This window comes from Antedon bifida, chromosome 1 (genome assembly GCF_963402885.1).
Source record: "Antedon bifida chromosome 1, ecAntBifi1.1, whole genome shotgun sequence".
Taxonomy (NCBI): domain Eukaryota; kingdom Metazoa; phylum Echinodermata; class Crinoidea; order Comatulida; family Antedonidae; genus Antedon; species Antedon bifida.
The window spans coordinates 32,021,920-32,044,801 of NC_136226.1; the positions used below are offsets into that span (position 1 = coordinate 32,021,920).

Sequence of the window (22,882 nt, forward strand, 5' to 3'; positions counted from 1 at the left end):
GGAATTGATCGTTAGTGCTAAGAGGGTCCGAATCACTGGTAATTCGGAGGAAAATCGGCAAACAATATGTGGTAAACCAATTTAATGAAGCAGTCGCTTTAAAAATCGTAGGCACTATACTATAAATAGAATTTCTCTTTTCTCCACACCACAATACCTGACAACTTTAGTTGACGAACCAATTACAATTCAACCCCATTCAGCACAAAACCGGTCTATCGAATAATAGCGAGACAAAACAGGATTACATCATTAAGATTATCCAACTGGATTAAATAAACGAAACAACGACGCGCGCCTTTTAGTAGGCTTACTACCGTTTTTCTTGGCGGACATCCGTTACTATATCAAAATCAATATCATTGGTAGAACGCTATAACTCAAACATTAAACATTATATTAATAATTTGAATTTTGGTTATTAATCTATTCTATATATAAAAACGTATGAATGGTATTGTATCGTTACTAATAAAAGAACAAATTAAACAATTGAACAACAATAACATTTCAATTTTCCCGCTTTTTACTACTACACCGCCATCAACGTTGTTTTTATGTACGTAGTAAAATGACGATTCATTCATAAAGTCAAGTTTAGTTCAATACAGGGGTAGCTCATCCTATCTAAATACTATAATAATATTAGGATCAAATATTAACTATACATCATTTTTCCTACCTAATATTTTGCGATAAATAATCGTTTAATAAATATATTTAAATTTCTGTAATATTGGTAATTCTATTGTAATAATTGCAAAAATAGTTTTGTACTGTATATTATAAAGTGGGCGACCCCGTACATATATGTCCACGCGCTCTTCGCCTTCGAGCATGTGAACACCATTTTAACCAACCGCCGCTGCTGATTGGTCAATTACTTGGGTATGGCATGTGGATTTTTAAGACATACCGGTAACCGGCTCAGTTGATGGCTGACTATCGTTCAAGATGGTATTCGCTGAAGAGACAAACCCAAGTAAAATTTCTAACTCAGCATGTGCTGATAGTTTACTAAGTGAATCTGCAACAAAAGTTGAATTTCCAAAATATGAAGCTTTGCCGTCGAGTCAAAATGATGTTGATCATGAAAGAGAGCCGATGATGATTGTTGCTGCTGTCGATATCGATCCAGATTCTCATCCAAAAGCACAAGAAGGCGCACATTTCATCTCAACTTACGATATGGTAAGTCAAAAAACGAATTATTTATGCCTACATGTACGATATTTATTTGTTTTATAATAGGCCTAAATCAAATCTAGGTCTAGCTAGGATTTAGAAGTCAATTTATTTGTCATTGAAATTAATCAATAAACCGGTGTCATTTTACTTTGTCTTTGTTTGTGCCACCATATCATCATGGCCACGTTGTGGATTTCATTATAAAATTAATAATGGTAATGAGCCGAGTGATTGTTTTAACTTAATCTGTATAGCTAATAGTAATAATAGGCCTAGGCCCTAGGCCTATATAGGACCTTGATTAAATTAATTTATGAATGTTAATTGTATTTTTTTTGTTTACTCCAAATAATTACATAGGCCTAGCAACTTCCCCTTTACCTTTTTTAACTTTTTAAATTTCTATTTAGAATTTGAAAAATACAGAAGAACACATGCAATTGCCGATTCCAGAGGAAGAAGATAGCGTAGATCACTGGAGTCTTGTTGATATAGAAGATACAGCAACCCCGTGGGATGGTATGTAGACATATTTATTAATTTATAACCCCACCCCCTCTTCCTCCTCCTCGCACACCTGATACGTAAACATCATTTGTTGCATTCATTTCTATTTTGGTTTGTTACATCCTTCAATTTGCTGTATAATCTATGATAACGATAGTAGATATTGCCATGTTTAATTTCCGATTTAATATATCGTTGTACACTTTCTTATCTAGTGTAAATTGTTATATTTATAGTTTAAATACACTTCAAGGGCTTGTTCAATAGATTAGTAAAACTTGTAATCGTTTTACATACAATTACAAGGGATGTAAAAAGTGCTTATAGAAGACCTGCCTTCATTTGGTATTAAGGTTAATTTAATAATTAAACAATAATTATGCTCTATATACTCTACCAATTACAATAATACTCATTTTCTTTTGTCCAATAGAACTCACAAATTGGGGGAAAGTGAAGCGTGTGTCATTGTGGTTCCTGAAGCCCATATTTGTTGTGTTTTTTCTTTACTTGTTCATCTGTTCACTTGACCTGATGAGCACCGCATTTCGTCTGCTCGGAGGAAAGTCTGCCGGAGAAGCGCTTGCTCAAAATGAGCTATTGAGCAACCCAATTTGTGGCCTGATGCTTGGAATAATGGTGACGGTCTTAGTTCAGAGTTCTAGCACTTCAACATCTATCATAGTGTCCATGGTAGCAGCTGAATGTAAGTGTTAAATATGATTACATATTTAAATTATTAATATTATATTACAATAAGACTTATTAATAAATGAATTATTAAATCTCAATTTTAGCAATAGTACTTATATTTGTTTTTTTCCCACAATTTTAGTATTACAAGTGCAACCTGCTATATTCATAATTATGGGCGCCAACATTGGAACGTCGGTCACCAACACCATCGTCTCTCTGGCTCAGTCTGGCGACCGTAATGAGTTCCGAAGAGCTTTTGGAGGTGCTACCGTACACGACATGTTCAATTGGCTGGCGGTCATCATACTTCTTCCCATTGAAGCTCTAACTGGGTACTTGTACCGCCTCACAAGCTTGATTGTGGACAAGTTCAACATTCAGAGCAATGAAGATGCTAACATTGAGCTTTTGAAGGTCTTAACAAAGCCTTTCACCAAAAAGATAATCCAGGTATTTACCAGCTTCCTTCACACTTTAATTTTTCTTTAATAATTCTTATTAAAGTCCTCCCAATACCTGGTCCTGCTAGCTCAATTTTACTTATTAAAGCTTGATTCCCACTAGGACGCAAAGCAAGGATGTAAAGCACAACACAACTGAAATGACCAATGACAGCGACAGTTTCGGATAATCCATCGCTTGTGATTGGCCAAGTTACTTGCGTTGTGTACTAGTAGGGCTCAAGCTTTAGAATTGTGTATCAAACTGATACGAACATGTAATAATAGATCTTGTACTATTTTTATTTTATTGTAGATTGACAGCAAAGTTCTGAATAAGATTTCTACCGGCGAGCTGAGTGCGGCTGATACTAACTTGTTGAAGAACTGGTGCGAGAAGACCATGGTGGCTGTAAATTCTACTTTGAATGGAACGCAGTCAAACGAAACATTGTACAAAGAAGTTGGAACTGAACGATGTAAGTATTTAATACAATTGGTTAATATGTAACCAATTAAGATTGCCACATGTCATAGAGTTTAATTTGAACAATCGTGAAGTGATGGATCATCTGTTTATCTGTCTAACTCGCACGTTGTTGCGCAACATCCAACAGTTGTAATAAATAGTTCATTGTTGTTGTCATAATCAATAATAAATCTGTTTATTTTTCTTTTAGGCCATTATCTATTTTCTGACACAAACCTATCGGAAACTGCTATTGGTGGGATACTGCTGTTCGTCTCATTGGTTCTTCTGTGCGGCTGTTTGATCGCTCTCGTAAAAACACTGAACTCGATGCTACAAGGACACGTCGCTCGCGTCATCAAGAAAACCCTGAACGCAAATCTACCGGGTAAGCTGTCATGGTTGACTGGTTACATAGCAATAATCATCGGTGCTGTGATGACGTTCATCGTGCAGAGCAGTTCAGTATTTACGTCCGCGATGACGCCACTTGTTGGGATGGGGGTGATTAAGCTTGAAAGGATGTACCCTTTGACCCTGGGCTCTAATATTGGCACGACTGCAACTGGGATTCTAGCGGCACTGGCCTCTTCCAGTGGCAAGTTTGAAAGCTCCTTACAAATTGCCTTGTGTCATTTATTATTTAACATCTCTGGTATTTTAATCTGGTACCCAGTACCTTTCATGCGCAAGATACCTGTTAAGTTAGCCAAGGGCCTTGGTAACACAACAGCTGTATATCGTTGGTTTGCTATAGTATATCTCATTTGTATGTTTTTCTTACTGCCTGGTTTCGTCTTTGCACTATCATTAGCAGGTATTGTAGCATTTGCTATCGTAGGGACAATAATAATTGTTTTTGTTTTAATCATTTTAATAATTAATATTATGCAGAAGAAATGCAATAATCGTTTACCAAATTGTTTAAAGACGTGGAATTTTTTACCACTGTGGATGCATTCACTAGAACCTATTGATAAAGTTATCACTAAATTAATGTCTGTTTTTAGAAATAAATGTTCTAAAAAATCACAAAAACAAGAAAAGCAGCCAAAAAGTGAATCTACCTATCATTTAACAAATACATGTATTACTATAACTAATGTATAACAATAAAAATATGATATTTATAGATTTTTATAATTTATTTTAGGTTACTTAATTATTTTCAAGCGTATTGTTGCGAAGTATTATCCTATATGACCAAATATAATCCCATGCTTGATTTGAATCCCACCCACTAAAGTCCGTTTCGTTTTCAAACAAGATGCTTTATTGGAGTACTGTATAATCAAAGCAATAACACAGTAGAATCCCACCCCTTCCTGCCAAATTTCTTACCCTCATGCTGCCTGGGACTATATTTGGTCACGTACTACTAAGGTAGTAAATGTAGACTTAATTTATATACTGCAGTTCAATTTATTTACAAATTATAGTATATATTAAATTTTCTTCATTTTAGAAGAAAAAAAGACATTTTGTATAATTGCTGTTACTGCCTTGCACTACGCTGCCAGTCGTACATAATATTTGGTACTATAGCGTTTATTTATGTTTTACAGAACCAGTAAGAAAATACAGTACTGTAATATTTTAAAGTTTTGAAGTGTGTACTATGTACATTGTATATTGGTTTGGTTTGACCAGAAAAAAAAACTGTTAGATAATAAAATCTAAAAATATAATACGTTTTTGCTGTATGTCTGTTATGGTTTTAGTTACTTGTCTGATAGCTTTGGTTGTTATGGTCCTATAAAGTATATCGGATGATGATGTTGATTTTTCTTTCACTGGAAATTTACCTATTAAACGTATAATCATCGCTTTGAAATTAGATTGCGGTATACGGTTTCAACACGTTATATTGGATATATTAAAGTATTGCGTTTTAATTTAACTGCAATTGGAGTGCCCCCAAGACTATTTTTATTATAAAAATAGAAAAGAAAACAAAAAAAATAAAAGTGAAGGTTCATATACAATACGTTACGTTGGGGATTCGTTGTTTCTTATTTAAATAAAAGTGAGTATCCACTATCGGTTATATTATGCTACCTGACGTCACGTCAAAACAGTAATTTTGTTTCCTCCTGACGTCATCTATTTCTTTGTCCTTTGACACCATACCAAAAAAAATAGGTCTGCAAATCTGAAATGTAGTTATATATTTCTCATACAACGTGTGTAGTAAACAGATTGTTCTTCTTTCTTATATAATTTTGTTCAAGGTAGGTCAAGTAAGTTCTTTGCTATTTATCCTAATTTGATATTCCTTGCGGTTTCAACATCCGTGTAACCAGGCCTTCTTTGTACAAACAACATGTGAATACCATGTGAATTGGCGTGATATATTAATTTTATGAATGAACAAATTAGCCACGCCCCTCCAGATTGGGCGCTAGTTTCAATAGGACACAAAGAAAGAACATATGTTTTCTTACCCAATGAAACGTCTTTATTTATAATGTTTATTCATAGTGGTTTGTGAAGCGTGACTTTGGTTGTGTATACCTTCACTGTGTGTAAAAGATCAGCATTGATGTTAGTTTTTAGTAAATGTTTACACTCACTTTGACAAAACATAAACAGTTAAAAAGCAGGATGGAATCTCAACAGCAATCAACAGAAACAAGTGAAGTTATATTGGAGGTTTTGCCCATTAAGGTATCTTACTTTTGCATCAATTATGCTTTGACTTGACCATTATTATAGAAATCTAGCTAGGCCGTGTGTAGGATTATTGAGCGCCAATTTTGAATTCGCGCGTAAAATGCCTGTCAAACACAGTCACTGCCGACGATTTAGGCCTAGCGGCTAGCCTAGTGTTGTATATACTTATGACTATGTAGTAGTAGGACGTAGTTTTTTTGTACTACTTACTCATAGGCCTACTGCTAGTACAGTAGTAGTTTATAAATCTGTTAGTGTTTATGTACAGATACTGTAGTCTAGTAGTAGTACATGAGGTGACATTTAGGAGTACTTTTTTACGGTATTAGAAAGAAGGAAGGGACCAGGGTATACTATGAAGAAAAAAACAAGGGCTAAAATTAAAACAAGATATGGGACGGTCGAGATCTAATAATGTCTAGTAGTAGGCTAGATATGCAAATCATGGAGGTAAAAATAAATATATATATTATAAATTGTTGCCTCCTGAATAAACCTACGGTATATTAAACGGCATACACAAAACACAAATTAATTGTATAAAATGTGTTTAAGTTCAATTTGTATATTATAGGATAGACCTATATGTCTTAGTATTAATGAATAAGCCTATATTTAATACTGAGTACTGTACTTATAATTTTCTACAGCCTAATAATATAGTAAATAATAACAAAGTGGTCACATTTTCTGTACCCAGACACCGCACACTCACAATAGAGCTTATAAAAACCATTACGTAACCGTGATTAATGTCTTTATCTTACAGGTACCTCAAGGCCAGGTGACGAAAAAATGCGCGCGAAACGATGATCCATGGGAGCTGCTGGAATACAAAAACAACACGACGCCATGGCACCGTAAGTAACAACATTAGTAATCATTGAGAAATTAGTTTTAATTAAAATGTAATAATAAAAATGTTGTAGTGTACATACAAAATAGTTATTCATTACTAATCAAATTAACAATATTATTAATCACAGTGAAATTAGCTTTAAAATGTAATTAATCATTACTAAAATTTATATTAAAAAAGGATTGTTAGAGTTATGTTAAATAGTATATTTTTACACTCTTTGTCGTTATTTTAAATCGAAATTTCCGTACACCTTCTTTCGATTATGTGTATTATTTCTAAAAGTAGTAATTGAAAAAAACATTAATGTTAAGAATTTGTAGAAAATAGGTATGTTTGATTAAATAAAGACTTAAAAGGGGAAGAACTTTAAAGTTCTGTCTACACTATCAAACTAGTTTATAATTAGTGATATGCCCAAATATGGTAGTGATATGACATCATCATGTCCATATATGGGCACATCATATTTTTTGTCACATAAAGTTTGATAGTGTAGACAGAGCTTAAGACAAAAAGTAGTAATTAAAATTATTACTAAAATGCTGAATTACTCCAAATTAATATTCGGAACAACTACCAGATAAATTTATGCAATAGAATTATTAATGAACGGTTTTATAACGGATGTGATTTAACATTCGTGTAAACAGTTCATAGTTTTGCAGCTAAGAAAATGATTGTTTTATGTATGAGAGAAATCGTGTTGTCCCGATAACAGCCGAGTACAATAAATATCCCCCTTAGATATATCTGAACTAGCGGACAGGTCACTAGTGTGAACCGTAGCATTTTCCTGGATTCTTAGAAAAGAAAGTAGCTTGAATTATGACGTCATAGCATCGCGCTACTTGGAAAGTCATGTACGAGAAGTGTACGGCCATGGAGGTATAAATATACCTCCATGGTACGGCCCTACAGATTTGTTTTTTTTTTAACCCAAGAATTCTAGGTTTCTCTAGTATCCACACACTACCATAAAACACACTGTTGTTTGTTATGCTTCATTAAATGTTCATTATTGTTTTATTATGTATTACCATGGAGAAATAACTTATTTCTCCATGGTATGACAGAAATCGTGTTGTCCCGATAACAGTCGAGTAGGCCCTACAATAAATAGGCCTACCCCTTAGATCTGAACTAGCGGACAGGTCACTATTTTGAACAGTAGCATTTTCCTGGATTCGTAGAAAAGAAAGTAGCGTGAATTGTGACATCCGGGTTCCGCGCGCTCTACCTGGAAGGTCATGTACGGCCAGTGTTCGGCCCTACAGATTTGTTTTTTTTTAAATAACCGATAATTCTATTCTATTTCTCCAGTATCCAAGTTTCTCATACTAACTACAATTTTAAAACACACTTGTTTGTATGCGTCAGAAATGTTCGAAATAAAAGTATTGAAGTAAGCCTATGCTTACCTGAAAGCCCTTAAAAAGGTGTAAATTTATGATTTTTAAACATAGATTTAGGCCTATACGAATAAATAAATCTTTTTTAGGAATACCTGTAAAAGTTATTTCTGTTAAAAAAGGCGGTAGTCATTAACAAAAAATATACCTAACCGACGTGTTTCGACGAAATAACAGTCTAAAATTAAAATTCGTGCCTTCCATATAAAACAAATTAATTCATTTAAATTTGTTTTTTTACATTTTTTAAACGTTTTGATGCATGATTATGTTCACATGTTCGGCGCATGATATAGTACATCAGTATACGAATTAGATGTAGTGAGCTGTGACGTAAGATGTTGTTATGTGTTTAAGGCGTTTAATATCATAGCATGCAAATATCTATTGTGACGGATGTAAGGTTATGATGAACGAAGAGCAGTTGTAACGAGGGGGAGGGGGGCGGTAACGAGGGCGATGGCTCCTACTCTTATAGTTTCTTTAAAATATTTTGGTTGATTTTGAATTCATGAACAATATTGGTGGAAATTATTAAAAATGATGATAAACTTAATACGTTAAATTAAGAGATTTTCACCGGAAATGAATAAAACTTGAAGTCGTTTTAATGACGTCATTTCGTACCTGTTTCGCCGCCAGCGTTTTCTTAGTAGATGAAATGAATTCAACTACAATTTATGTTGCACCATGTTAGATAAATTCATTATGTATAACGTTGTAAACATTCTTTCTGTTATTTAGCCATAATATGTATAAGCGTATTATTTAATAGTGATATTTGAGCTGGTTTTCTTGTCTTGTCAACCAGTTGGGTTCAAATCCTTCCGTTCCCCCATTCGGTCGACAGTCATAGTATAGTCATATAGTATCTTTATTTTGTCCATTAAAAAAATTAACTGACATTTTTAAAATTGGCATATTATACAGTGTATATAAATAAAACAGTAAAAGTACACAGACAAATATTTAGGGTTGGGCGTCGTTGAGAAACTCAATATACCTAAGTTTGCGGATTTGGAGTAGTTGAAAATAAGTGCTGATTTTGTTTTCTCTTCTGGCGGATTCTATGCTTATGTTATATAGTCACAAGTATTTCAAGTGATTATTAAAAATCATTTTTCATTTTTTTTTTCAGAGTTGAACAGAGCTGGAAAAATAAAACGCGTGTCGCTATATTTCCTCAAGCCCATCGCCGTACTATTTCTCCTATATACGTTCATCTGTTCGCTAAGCATCATGGGAGATGCCTTCAAACTGCTAGGAGGGAAAACTGCCGGGAAAGCCCTGAGCGAGAACGAACTTCTTAACAACCCCATCTGTGGGCTTATGATCGGAATCTTGGTGACTGTATTGGTTCAAAGTTCAAGCACATCAACGTCAGTTGTCGTTACCATGGTAGCTGCTGGCCGTAAGTAATTATTTTGCTTTTTATTTTACGTTTTACTAATAATTATCAATTATAAATCTATTAATTTCATTACCATAATAAGCCAGTGGCTAATATAATAAGGTTTATCGCAGATAGCTTGAATTCACGTGGAACGTCATTTCAAAATGCATGACGGGAAGGGTTTGGGAGAAAACGTCACGACGCGTACATACAAACAACAAATCACGTACGTACGCGTCGTGACGTAGGCTCCCAAACCCTTCCCATAATGCGTCTCGCTATTTGCGATAAACCTTTATTATACCAACAGGTGTTATAACGAATGAATGAAACTATAGAGAGTGTTCACGTGTCAATCTCGTGTTGTGACGTATTGCAAGCTTATGATTATGAAATTGTTTCATAACGTCGCATCATCACAACACGTTCCTCCTCCATTTTAAACCATTAATCAAAGATGATGATCAGCCTCCAGTAAGTTTACATAAGTGTTCACAAACCCACGCAAATGTATCGTGTAAACCAAATTGCCTTTCTAATTTTCGTTCTGCATTCGTGTGTACGCCAGACTTAATATATTGACGTCTGCAATGGCGTAATTACGATTTGATTGTGCTGTGAATAAACATATAATACACAGTGTATAATTGTGTTTGCATGTATAATTAGGGAGAGAACGTATATTTAATAAACATTTCTGATCTAAAAATAAACACTACTGTAATATTAATAACAATGGAAAGAAATAGAGAATTGATATGAGGCCTAATAAATAGTTATTATAATCATGCTTTGGTCTAACCAATGGGTTGGTCTAATCAATGGGTTGGCCTAATCAATGGGTTGGTCTAATCAATGTGTTGGTCTAACCATTGATTTGGTCTAATCAATGGGTTGGTCCAATCAATGTGTAGGGCTAATCAATGTGTGGTCTAACTAATTAACATTTTGGTCTAATTAATGCTTTAGTCTAATCAATGGCTTGGTCTAAATGGGTTGGTCTAATCAATGTGTTGGTCTAACCAATGATTTGGTCTAATCAACGTATGGTCTTCTTTCAGTGTTGAATGTCCAACCTGCAATCTACATCGTGATGGGAGCTAACATCGGTACATCTGTCACCAACACCATCGTATCGATGGCTCAGTCGAAACAACGTGATGAGTTCCGACGTGCGTTTGGTGGTGCTACCGTCCACGACATGTTCAACTGGTTAGCTGTTATAATATTCTTACCGTTAGAGGCAATAACTCACTTTCTATTCCACATTTCGAGCTGGATCGTCGATAGTTTTAATATACAAGTGAATGAAAATGCGGAGGTGGAGTTGTTAAAGGTGCTGACGAAACCAATTACTAAAAAGATTATTCAGGTGAGACACGAACACTTAGGCCTAATGCAGGTTTTGTTTAGTACCCCTGTTATTGTTAATACCGTATTTATTCGAATAAACGCCCGGCTTTGAATAAACACCCCCTCGAATAAACGCTCCGCCACATGCATTATATACACTTCTATTTTTAGTAGAATTAATTGATTGATATAATCTACAATTTACCAAGCATTTTGATACATTTTTTACTGTATTTTATAAAATCTCGATATTAATTGTGTTGTATTTCATATCTAGGGTGTACTGTAATATTTGATTATTATTATTTATTCGAATAAATACGGAAGTTATGGTTATCCACTATTCGTTCTAAACAGTGATAGCTTAAGTATTCAAATTCAATTCAGTGCGTACTTTAAGATAAGGACTAACCGTTACCGTACCACGTTTTTATTGAATGTCAAGTAAAATTTATTTATTATTTTCTACAGGTAAACAAAAACATAATCACTGACTTAGCGAAGGGCAACGAAGATGCTGTATCAGAGAGCATGATTAAATCGATATGCGACAAGAAAGAGATAATAGTCCCGAGTGTTATGACGTCACTTGAAAACGTTACGGTTGCTGAAAATGGTACAATCTGGGACACGGCCGTCAGGAATGTTACTAGCATGGTTAATGTTACGTTAGTAGATGGAGCAAAATGTAAGTGCTGTTTTGAAAAGTTTCTGAATATCGGGGGGTAGGGGAGGGGAGAGTCTGTCCCCTGATTTGAACCACCTCCGTAGCTAGAAGACAGCATACAGTATCTGTGTTATGATTATGGTTTATCGCAAATAGCTTGATTTCGCGAGGAACGTCATTGTAGAATGCATGATGGGAAGAGATTTGTAGCAAACGTCATAGCGCGTAAGTACAAATAACAAATCACGTACGTAAGCGTCGTGACGTTTGGTCCCAAATCCTTCCCACCATGCGTCGCACATTCATACGATGTATCGTCTGTTTTATGAATGTAAAACTAAGTTATATTTCTTTCTTTTTTTAGGCCATCATCTTTTCGCCGAAACGAGTCTTTCCGATTCTACAGTCGGCGCCATTTTGCTGCTATTTTCTTTATTTCTGCTATGCACATGTTTAATCCTCTTGGTCAAGATTCTTCAGTCGATGATGATGGGGAAAATGGCCGAACTCGTCCGGAAAAACATCAACGCCGACTTTCCGAAGCCTTTCGCCTTCCTGACTGGTTACGTGGCTATCATCGTCGGTGCTGGGATGACCTTCTTGGTGCAAAGTAGTTCCGTATTTACCTCCACTATAACTCCACTTGTGGGTATGGGGTTAATATCACTCGATAGAATGTACCCTCTAACCCTCGGTGCTAATATTGGTACCACGGCTACTGGCATATTAGCCGCGTTGGCCAGTGGTAGTGATAAATTCCAAAGTGCGTTACAAATAGCTCTTTGTCATCTACTATTCAATATATGTGGTATTCTAGTCTGGTACCCTGTCCCTATTATGAGGAGAACCCCGATTAATTTAGCCAAGCATCTCGGTAACACAACTGCAAAATATCGGTGGTTTGCCATATTCTACCTGTTAATGATGTTCTTCATGCTACCTGGGGCCGTTTTCGGATTAACCCTTGCAGGTCCTATGTACCTAGCTGGGTTTGGTATCCCATTTCTTGTAATAATAACAATAGTAATCGTTATTAATATACTTCAAAGCAAATGTCCAACTGTTCTTCCAAAAATGCTACAAAATTGGAACTTCTTACCGATATGGATGCGATCATTACAACCAATTGACAATCTAATTACCAAATCGTTATCGGTTTTCAAACGGTGTTGTCCATGTAGGCCGGCTACACCTACAAACGAACAATGTTCATATACACCCGTAGAACAAGTCGATACTGCTGCTGTTACTGCATTGAATGGTACAATGGTTTAGCCGCCTTTTCGTAGCCAAAATCTACATTATTTTGTATGTGCTAATGTGCTATATCTATTTAGTTTAATGTTTGTAACATTTGAGACATTACTATGTATTAGTCCCAAATATATTTTATTCTTAACTCAGGGTACTTATTATTTATGTTTTAATTTAAAATTAATGAGCTGAAGTGATTTTTAATTAGCGAATTCTGGATAGACCTACTATTTTATTGCATTTTGTTTATATCGTAATTATTTATACAGTACATGCTGTAGTCTAAACTATAGAAAGATGTAAAGAATAGAAAAATACGATTGTGAGCCGATTGCTGACATGTAATGTACTATAACTTCCCGTCGTACCTTTAGATTTTGTTTCATCGAGATAGAAAAGCATCACCCTTTTATTATCCGTTTATTAACGCATGCGTATTTCAAAAGTACGTAGTGTGTAAAAACCGTCCGTGCGCAGTAATTATAGTTTATTACACAGGAACTATTTGCTGCCAATCTTGACAGTACTACGTGTGCGTATATTTCCATTATTTTACTTTTGATAAAGTAGCCAAGAAGGGATTGGAGTGGGAAAAAGGGGGTGGGGGAGTGATTGTTTGACGCTCATAGAAAAAATGCAAATGTTAAAATATTTATGTAGTATTAATTACTCGTGGTTTTAATATAATATTATTAGTTCAACTTGTTGTGTAAGTTACTAGTTAAAAATATAGCCTTTTTGTTAAAAAAAAAAGATTAAATATTATAGCTAGTATAATATATAGATGATAATATAAAAAAAATACATATAATATAAAAAAGTTGTTATTCAGAAGGTGACTGAAAGCATGTTTTAATTCTAAAAAAAACTGAAAGTGATTGATTCAGTGTTTATCTCGTATCGAGATGTTGCTGTATATGATAATTTATACAATAAAAAGACAAGATGAGATATTATGTGTGTTTTTAATTTTGTTTATGTTCCCGACTTGTCAAGATGATTGATTCATCGGTGATAATGAAAGTTACTGAATGAAGAAATGATTCATGATGATGATATTGATTATGACTAGGCATATTCCATATATTTACCTATTGTTTTTGTGACGTTTCTTTAAACGTATATCTCATTATCTCCTATTTATGAGGAAAATACTGTAGCTGGTACTTATGTTAAAGACGTATTGTCCCCCAAAAACATGGAAAATGAAGATTAATAAAATCAGACTTTGAATAGGCTATTTTGTAGTTTTAACAAAGTTAAAGTTTCGGAGAAAAAAACCCCGAAAAATGTAATGTTTTCAGTTATAAAATGACAAAATTTAACCAAAAACCCATTGGCTATGACTATTTTTTTGCTTTAACAGTTTTTTCAGGTAAATACATTTTTTTTTCGGTCCAATTTTTGGTCAAAGTGAATAACTATTATATGGCATATTCAACAAAAAACATTTTTAAAAATATTTTTTTCAGTGGGGAGCGGGGACAATACATCTTTAATGTTCCCAATAAATAGTATGGTACGACACATGCGCAGACAACCAACAACAAAAGTTAGCAGACGAACGTCGATGGAATGGATTTAGAATCGTTTTTTAAAGACAATGGCTATTGTCCAAATAAATATTCCAAAGATATAGGTGAAATCCAAACATTTGCTTCTACGCATTATGCACAAAAGAATAAGATTGTTTTAGTTACTGTAAGTTACTTTTACCCATTCTAAGCTAGGCTAGGTATAGCTAGGCCCACAAGAAAGCAGTACCACCAGCAGTACACATGTGTGCGGTGAGCCTGGTTGCCGGCCGAGAGTGTCACCAACCAAGAATGACCTTATAAATAAATAAGGTTTTCTCCTAATGTCACGTCCGGGTATATTAAACTGAATAGCAATGCTGTTATTAAAACACCTGATCAGTGTCCAAATTGTGTATAATAATATTAACATTAACTAGACATGAAACTCGTCACTTTGACGAGTTAGTTATCCGCACCACGACAAACGCCACGTGCACGTCATACGTTGGAATATTGCACACAGATAAAGATTATGGCATTATGACAAGAACTGAAGAATATGATATGCTGTTAGTGCTGAATTCTGTCAATTTGTGTCATATAGTATATACATGCAAAGAGTATAATCTGTATACATATTACATACAGTGTAGAATAGGTGAAATTACGGGACCCGCCATTTATTCCAATTTTTAACATGGCGACGGTATCAAAATGAAACACTTAAATAGCAATTTCTGGAGGAAATTATCTCAGGAACAACATATTAACGTGTAGAAGAAATTTGAATACGTAAAATATAGATGCGCACCCTTTTAAATGTGATGAACTATTACGCAAAATATGAAAATACGACTTTTTTTATTCAACTGGCCATATGATGACGTCACAACATCCGATTGGCAAAATGTTTACATGAATTCGTATCTACAATCCAATAGCTTCCAGAAAACGTTTTAATCGTGATTATCACATTTTATTCTTACGAGCTATTACAGATTAAAATTTACTGTAAAGATGAAATTAATGACCCACGTAATTAAAATTTTTAGGCACGATGACGTCATAAAAATTAAAATATTTTTATCTCATGCTAAAGAAAGTTGATTGACCTACACAATATATAAATTTAGGCGAAAAAGGAATACAGATAAGCGTGATGCGCTCCATTGAATGTGATGAGCAATAACGAAAGAGACAAAAATCCTATATTTTACATTCGTGTGGCCATACGATGACGTCACAATGTTTTTTTAGCCTTATCGATGCATGATCCGATATCTACAACTCATCAACTTCTAGATTTTGTAATAAAAATAAACGGTTCACGGTTTACTTTAGAAACTATGACTGTTTAAAAAAAGACATAATTTTGACGATTTTTTAAGCTTTTTCATAAAAAACGCGCACGAATTGTCTAATTCAACGTGTTCGTATGGCGTTATTTAAACTGGAAAAGGTCTAAATTGTTTTCAAAATTACTAGGAAAGACTTGAAAAATATAATTCAAGAGAAAAAAATATGTTTTTAACGCTACGTGCGCACCGCGTGCGTAAAAAATTGCGCGCCCGTGGGAATTTTTGACATGCTCAAAATGACAAGAAACGCATAAAAAGTTGATTAGAAATTAATTTTGCGCATTTTGAAATTTTAAATGCGCGTGCGCGCGTAACTTCTTGTGAAACATGCCATTTTTAATCCGTAGAAAGTTTGCCCCTGATATGACTTAAATTTTGTCAAAGTGTCAATACTAAATGACTTTTGGTTTTTAATCTATAATCAATCATTGAAATTCATAAAATTGCGCGTAAGTCACGTTGCGCAACTATGACGTCATTCAAAAATAGGAGGTGCACAACTTCACGTAAATGCCCATATGTTGTCAAAGTTATGAAATGTTATGTTTACACATTTTAGAGAAACGCGACTCACAAAAAGGAAGGAAGGATCCAAGAATAATACAGAAAAAAAATATTGATCCCATACAGTAACAAGGAGTTATCCGCTCTACCAAGCGGATAACTAATAAGCCTTGTTTGGCAAATTGTTATTATTGCAATACGGTAATGAAAATGTTTACTAATTTAAATTACACTCTACACAATATTAAATAATGACAATGTCATGATGATTGACAATCTCAAAATAAGGAATAATTTATTTTAATTATTCTATCTTGGGCCTATGCCTATTAATAACTTGCTTTGTTCATTATTAATCTTTAATTTCTCTACAGTCTGGAGGAACAGCAATTCCATTGGAAAGTCAAGCTGTTCGGTATATTGAGAACTTTAGTAGTGGGCACCGTGGCGCTGCATCTGCAGAGTATCCTTCTATTAGTACGCAGATACTTACTTTACTCATGTGGGGTGAAAGTTGGTAGAGTCATCACAGTTTAAATTTCTTCCAACCAACCAACATTCTCACATCCAACTACATCACACACTGGCGCTACTGCACTTTCGCACCTAAAACTGAGCATAAGATTTCACAATCACTCACAATCACTGCCGCGCAGTGGGTGAATGTCTTTAAATTGGGCAAGTACGAGAGATTGCTGAGCGAAAGTGCAGTAGCACCCATAATACCATTATGAAAAAGGCATATGAACACAAATGCAAACATCATTTTGCATTAAAATACAGTTTATATTCTAAAGGTTAACAACTTCATACAGTCATAAGATTTCATATCAACAGATTATTCCTCTCAACAACATATTTAAAGCTCTGTCTACACTATGAAACTAGCTTGAAGAAAAAAAGTGTGATGTGCCCAATTATGTTAGTGATATGCCCAAATATGGTAATGATGACATCATCATGTCTATATATGGGCACATCACATTTTTTTGTCACATAAAGTTTGATAGTGTAGACAGAACTTTAGATACTTTCTATCAGAAGGCTATGGGTTATATTTTAATGGTTAACAACTTCATACCATCAGATTTCATTATCAAAAGATTTTTCCTCTCATTCAACACCATTTATCAGATATTTTCTATCAGAAGGCTATGGCGTTATATTCTTGTACCGACAGGGATCTCTGAGACCTTATAGTAGACACTTTAAAGCAGGAAATGTATTGGATCTGTTAACAATTAGTAAAGATTGCAGAAATGGAACATGCTCTAATGTACAAGGTAAGACAAATGTTGATATAGGCAACAAAGTAAAATAGTACAAATATTATCTGTCTTACAAAAATAAGGTTTAATCGCAAATAGCTTGATTTCGCGCGCGACGCATGGTGGGAAGGATTTGGGAGCAAATGTCATGACGTGTACGTACGTGATTTGTTGTTTGTATGTACGCGTCTTGACGTTTGCTTCCAAACCCTTCTCATCATACATTGTGCAATGACGTTCCTCGCGAAATCAAGCTATTTGCGATAAACATTATGGTTGCTATCATTTCATAAGTGGGCACTCCTGACAAATAATTTTTAAATATTATTGATTTATGTTTCAGTTGATGCGACTAAGATGCCTGATCTGGCCACCATTGTCCAGGCCTACCACACATCGAAGGATGCAGGGAGGCTGCTAGAAGTTAGCTATCATAGTTTAGTTGATTACATTGCCTTGTTGAAAGCGTCTAGCGAAGCGATGCATTTACTGGGTTCATCCGCCGTGTTCTACCTCGCAGCTGCGGTGTCAGACTTCTACATTCCACTAACTCATATGGTAAGGAAATTAAATATGGTTTAACATATTTTATTTTTAGTTTGTGAATATTAATAAATGTGTGGAATAAATGTGAGAGTGTTTGTAAATGTGAGAATGTCATAGCAGTGTCTGATATTAAAAAGATACAGTAGGTGCCTACTGTACATAAGGATACAGTAGTGTATGGTTCAATAGATCAGTGGCTGATCCAGGATTTTGAAATAGGGGTGGGAGGTGGTCCAGGGCATTAAAATGGTGAAATGAAGGGCTGAGCTTAATTGGATGTCCTATCTTTTGCATTATAATTTGAGGGGAAATTAGGGGTTGGATCTTCCCCTGAGACAATGCTGCATATAGTTAATATACTGTAGGTAGGATTGCTAATTTCAACTACCTGTATGCAGTCACGTTCAAATTATTGGGGGATTTTTTTATCTAATTTGTCAAAGTTTTTTTGAATAATAAATAATTAGATTATGAAATAACAAATAAAATGCAAATTAAAATGTAGGTTTCTATCCTGTTACTTCTTAAGAAAATCCTTAAAAAATTAAATTTAATTCGTTTTGTGGTTTAGATGCTAAGCTTGACCTCTGATTTCAGGATCCTGCAATGTACAGACTGAGGCTGCATCCTCTCAATATGTTCTTGTTTTAAGTTATTAATACGATTCACTGACCAAATCCTGCGCTGTCTACGTCCCCTCAATAATGTTCTTGTTAAGTACATTATCCATTGTCTCCTGAGTTTACATACATCATACTGTTCTTAGAAAAAGATAACAATTTGGCTGTGAGTGTTATGAGTAAACAAATTTAGAGAAATTTTGAGAATGGAGAATGCCCAATGGACTAATCCTTTTTTTTTTAAATTTTATATTCATAATTATGTATTTAAGTGTATCCTGTTTATTTAATGTAAGTTACTTACTTACATTTTTTACTATGAAATTGTGATTTCTTTTTTCCAATAAATCGCAATTTGATTTGAAAAAAAACCCATTTTAATGCCACTTCCTTCCAGACTTACATGGATTTCTTCACAATTTTATGCACTGAATATTGACCCTGAAATGTTTAAAAAATGTGACAAAAAAATATGCACATGTATGGACACGATGATATCATATCACTACCATATTTAAGCTTATCAATACCATATTTGGGTATATCACACTTTTTTTGTAAACTAGACAGAGCTTTATAAGCTTTGATAATAATATTTTGATTGATGGTCTACCCTATATTAGGTACAGTAGAATACTGGACATGCAAGTGACCCTATTAATTAATGGTCAGCTAATGATGAAGTATCAGCTTAACACAGTTTAAGGCCATGGTCATTCTATAGTAGGTTTTTGACCCAATTAATTGAGGATTAAATAGTCTCCTCTGCCCCAGCTTATACCCATTACTAGTAATGACAACAGTCTGTTGTCAGAGGAAATTCAATTTTCTCCACTCTTCTTGTAGGTTTACCTCTTCTAAGATCACCATAAGGCTTATTTCCTGATATCTGTCAATATTGTCCTATTGTTGTTTAAATAACTCAAGTACCTTTCATTAGTAATACCAGTCATTCACACTAGCTTATGATAACCATATGTATTATCAAAAATACATCTTTTATTTATTATAACCTTGCAATACAGTTGTCTATGCCTTTCTGTATGTTTAAATTTTATGTGTAGTTTTGTTGTGAATTTGTCTACTTTTGATCTGTCATTTTAATGTTTCAATCTTTGTAATTATACAATACTGTATTTTCAGACTTTTGTCTGCTTTTTGTAAATTTGTTATACCTGAATAAATAAATAAATTAGTTACTTAGTTTATACAGGGAGTTACAATTCCCTGGTTTATATACTGTAGTTGTATATACCCTGTTTAACCCCATGTAACACAGTAAAGTCATATTTAAAAAATTACTTTAAAGAACGAATTAACTAATTTGTTTGATGCGGTTGCTATTTCATAACATTTTGATATTTAACATATCCAGTTGACAATTTCTTTTCTTTAAATTCTGTTTTTTTTTCAGGTAAATATTTATTTCCGATAACTTTTTTGGTAAAACGATATTGTGTGACATTAAAATGGCAGATTCAACAAAAATTGTTTAAAAATTATTTTTTTAAGGGGACAATATCTTTAACCAGCAAAAAACATTTTAATATAATTTAGATAAAGTACTATCTAATTTCCTGTAGAAACTAACATAGGGCCCTACAGGCTGTTGGAAAATACTATTAATAGACAGTTCTAAAAAAAGTGTTTGGTTGAAGACTATCATGACTGTGACCATGCTTATTCTTTACTCCATGCTGTGACACACATGTACTATGCATGCAATATTGCTGCTCATGCTGACGGCTCAATATTCACATGTATATCACATGGTTGCTAGCGTACAACGATTATGTATGCCAGCTCTAAAATTGACATTCTATTCTATGTAAGTTTTTATTATATGGTGCCCTACAAAGAACAGAGTGCTTAAACAATACTAGTAATATTACCAATATTTAGATTAGATTGGTTTGAAGGAAATATTTTCATTTTAAACTCATACCTCTGCAGTATTTACTTTGGTAAAGCTCTGTCTACACTATCAAAATGTGATGTGCCCATGTATGGACATGATGATGTCATATCACTACCATATTTCTTTTTCAATTTATTTCCACAATATTATAACATACATGATATACACAATGACATACAAGTTTGTTACTAAATGAAATTGCATATAGATACAATGAAAAGTAGTTCATGTGGGGGAGAGTCATAAGTCAGAAAGACTTTAAGTTCAACCAACCCCAAATTTGGGTACATCACCACCATGGGCACATCACACTTTTTTGTCACATAAAGTTTGATAGTGTAGACAGAGCTTAATACATAGAAATGATTACAAGCAAAACAACATTTCTTTTCCTATTTTTTCAGCAAAAACACAAGATACAATCATCCTCAGGACCGCTTGAACTAGCCTTACATCAGGTGCCCAAGTTTCTAAGAGCTCTGGTCACTAAATGGTCACCACAAGCTTTTGTAGTCACTTTCAAACTTGAAACGGACGAAGCTATATTAATGGACAAAGCGCTTGGTGCTCTTACCAAATATGGGCATCAACTCGTGATCGCAAACATTTTACACGAAAGACGATACAGAGTTGTCGTGGTAACAAAAGAAGAACAAAAAGAACTTTTACTTAGTGACGATGAACAAAAAGAAAAGAAAGATATTGAACAGAAACTGATCAGAGATATATGTATACGACATACGCATTATAATAAGGGGACTGAGGTGTGATCACATGACACTACTGTGAACATTGCAGAACTGTATACGATATACACTTTTTGCTACACTGAAATATTAATGTTAAAGGGTTCATTTTAGGGTACATGGTTGCATATATTAATTTATGTTTTTAATGGGATTCAAAATTCACATTTATTCAGCAATATATAGGTGCATTGTTACATACAATAATGCAGGGATCTTACAGAGAAAAGTTTATGGTTTAAATGTCTGGTTTTCTGTGGAAGTTATCAGTCTTTTTATTTAAATCAATATTTAAGCAGCACTGCACTAAGATTTAAGGAAGCACAATGCAATATTTGCTTAGATTATTTTGAAAACTGACTTAAGCAAATTAATTGACTTAAAACAATTTAAGATAAATCTGACCACCTGGTATTTCACATTATTAGGTATTAATGAATGTTCAACTTTTTGTTTTGTTTTGGGAAGTTGACTATAGGAGACAGTGCCACTAAATTCCCCTATGAACTTTTTTTTTTAACTTCAACATAATATAATCAAATTGTAGTCAATTCAGATTAGTTCCTCTTAATAGTATTATTATTAATTATAGTTGTATATTTAATATATTTTCATTTTATACAAATACAAATCTATATGCTTCTTTTAATACGAAAAAGTTCTTTTTTTTTGGTTTGTAATTAGGGTGATTAACAAAATGATGTTTGTGTAAGCATGGAGCTATACAATTTTATAGCTCCATGGTGTAAGACACAATTTATTTTTATTAAAATGAAACAATTGAATATAGCACTATTTATCAGTACAGAATTATTGTTTCTGTCTAATAAAATTATCTTTACTAAATTAGAATATGAGTGAAATGTATTAGTTTGTGTTTGGCGCACTCTGGATAAGTCAGTTTTACAAAAGAGACATGAATAACGTATTTTGACAGCCTACTGCTGAACTATTTCTTACAAGGAAGAGAGGGCGACATGCTACATTTAGTCCATTTTTTAATTAAAAAAAACTTCGCCCCCATCGTTGGGCTATAATAAAATTATAGAACACAAAATGATAAGGTTACGAACAAACGAATGAAAATAGGTACTTGTCTAGCATACCAAATTGGAACTCACTTATGTTCGATTTTTCCACATCGTCGCGTCTGGCTCTGAGACTCATCGATTTACTAAAACACTTTGACAATAATCTATATCTTTGCAAAAAATGTAAAATGCAAGTTTGTCTTTGTAGCTATATTTTATGATCAGTGATAAATAAATGAAAAATAAATAAAACGATTAATAATAGAATAATAATTAAATTGAAATTACTATTTCGTAAAAAAACTTGCCAACAAAAATGTGGTATTTGATGAATTCCCAAAAGTAGCCAATCAAATTGTTTATATAGAATGCTAATCTAAATATTACGTGATAGCATAAGCTCGAACCATTCACATGGTGGTGTTTTATTTTTCTCCGACGTTAAAAAGATGGCGCGACAATA

General features: G+C 33.9%; 3 protein-coding genes across 3 annotated transcripts; all 3 read left to right on the forward strand.

The window, feature by feature from the left end:
* The first annotated feature begins 880 nt into the window (after positions 1-880).
* LOC144858755 (sodium-dependent phosphate transport protein 2B-like) lies at positions 881-4,988 on the forward strand. The gene is made up of 6 exons (XM_078714863.1): positions 881-1,191; positions 1,599-1,707; positions 2,129-2,401; positions 2,531-2,841; positions 3,148-3,310; positions 3,512-4,988. Exons 1-6 carry the CDS (start codon positions 955-957, stop codon positions 4,408-4,410), a joined length of 1,992 nt encoding a protein of 663 aa, XP_078570989.1. The 5' UTR covers positions 881-954; the 3' UTR covers positions 4,411-4,988.
* An 847-nt stretch (positions 4,989-5,835) lies between these two features.
* On the forward strand, positions 5,836-13,101 carry LOC144858765 (sodium-dependent phosphate transport protein 2B-like). The gene is made up of 6 exons (XM_078714875.1): positions 5,836-5,967; positions 6,743-6,833; positions 9,383-9,655; positions 10,699-11,009; positions 11,462-11,678; positions 12,022-13,101. The coding sequence occupies exons 1-6, from the start codon at positions 5,860-5,862 to the stop codon at positions 12,930-12,932; spliced, it is 1,911 nt and encodes a 636-aa protein (XP_078571001.1). The 5' UTR covers positions 5,836-5,859; the 3' UTR covers positions 12,933-13,101.
* Positions 13,102-14,464: 1,363 nt separating this feature from the next.
* On the forward strand, positions 14,465-22,168 carry LOC144858774 (phosphopantothenate--cysteine ligase-like). The gene is made up of 5 exons (XM_078714888.1): positions 14,465-14,612; positions 16,665-16,753; positions 17,425-17,573; positions 17,902-18,116; positions 21,047-22,168. Exons 1-5 carry the CDS (start codon positions 14,487-14,489, stop codon positions 21,410-21,412), a joined length of 945 nt encoding a protein of 314 aa, XP_078571014.1. The 5' UTR covers positions 14,465-14,486; the 3' UTR covers positions 21,413-22,168.
* The last annotated feature ends 714 nt before the right edge of the window (positions 22,169-22,882 follow it).

Excerpts from the sequence above, each read along its gene's own strand:
- LOC144858755 (XM_078714863.1), top strand. The coding sequence starts at position 955 with ATGGTATTCGCTGAAGAGACAAACCCAAGTAAAATTTCTAACTCAGCA. Across the intron at positions 1,192-1,598 it reads TCATCTCAACTTACGATATG|AATTTGAAAAATACAGAAGA; the intron begins GTAAGTCAAAAA and ends ATTTCTATTTAG. Across the intron at positions 2,402-2,530 it reads GTCCATGGTAGCAGCTGAAT|TATTACAAGTGCAACCTGCT; the intron begins GTAAGTGTTAAA and ends CCACAATTTTAG.
- LOC144858765 (XM_078714875.1), top strand. The coding sequence starts at position 5,860 with ATGTTTACACTCACTTTGACAAAACATAAACAGTTAAAAAGCAGGATG. Across the intron at positions 6,834-9,382 it reads CAACACGACGCCATGGCACC|AGTTGAACAGAGCTGGAAAA; the intron begins GTAAGTAACAAC and ends TTTTTTTTTCAG. Across the intron at positions 11,679-12,021 it reads GTTAGTAGATGGAGCAAAAT|GCCATCATCTTTTCGCCGAA; the intron begins GTAAGTGCTGTT and ends TTCTTTTTTTAG.
- LOC144858774 (XM_078714888.1), top strand. The coding sequence starts at position 14,487 with ATGGATTTAGAATCGTTTTTTAAAGACAATGGCTATTGTCCAAATAAA. Across the intron at positions 14,613-16,664 it reads ATAAGATTGTTTTAGTTACT|TCTGGAGGAACAGCAATTCC; the intron begins GTAAGTTACTTT and ends ATTTCTCTACAG. Across the intron at positions 17,574-17,901 it reads AACATGCTCTAATGTACAAG|TTGATGCGACTAAGATGCCT; the intron begins GTAAGACAAATG and ends TTTATGTTTCAG.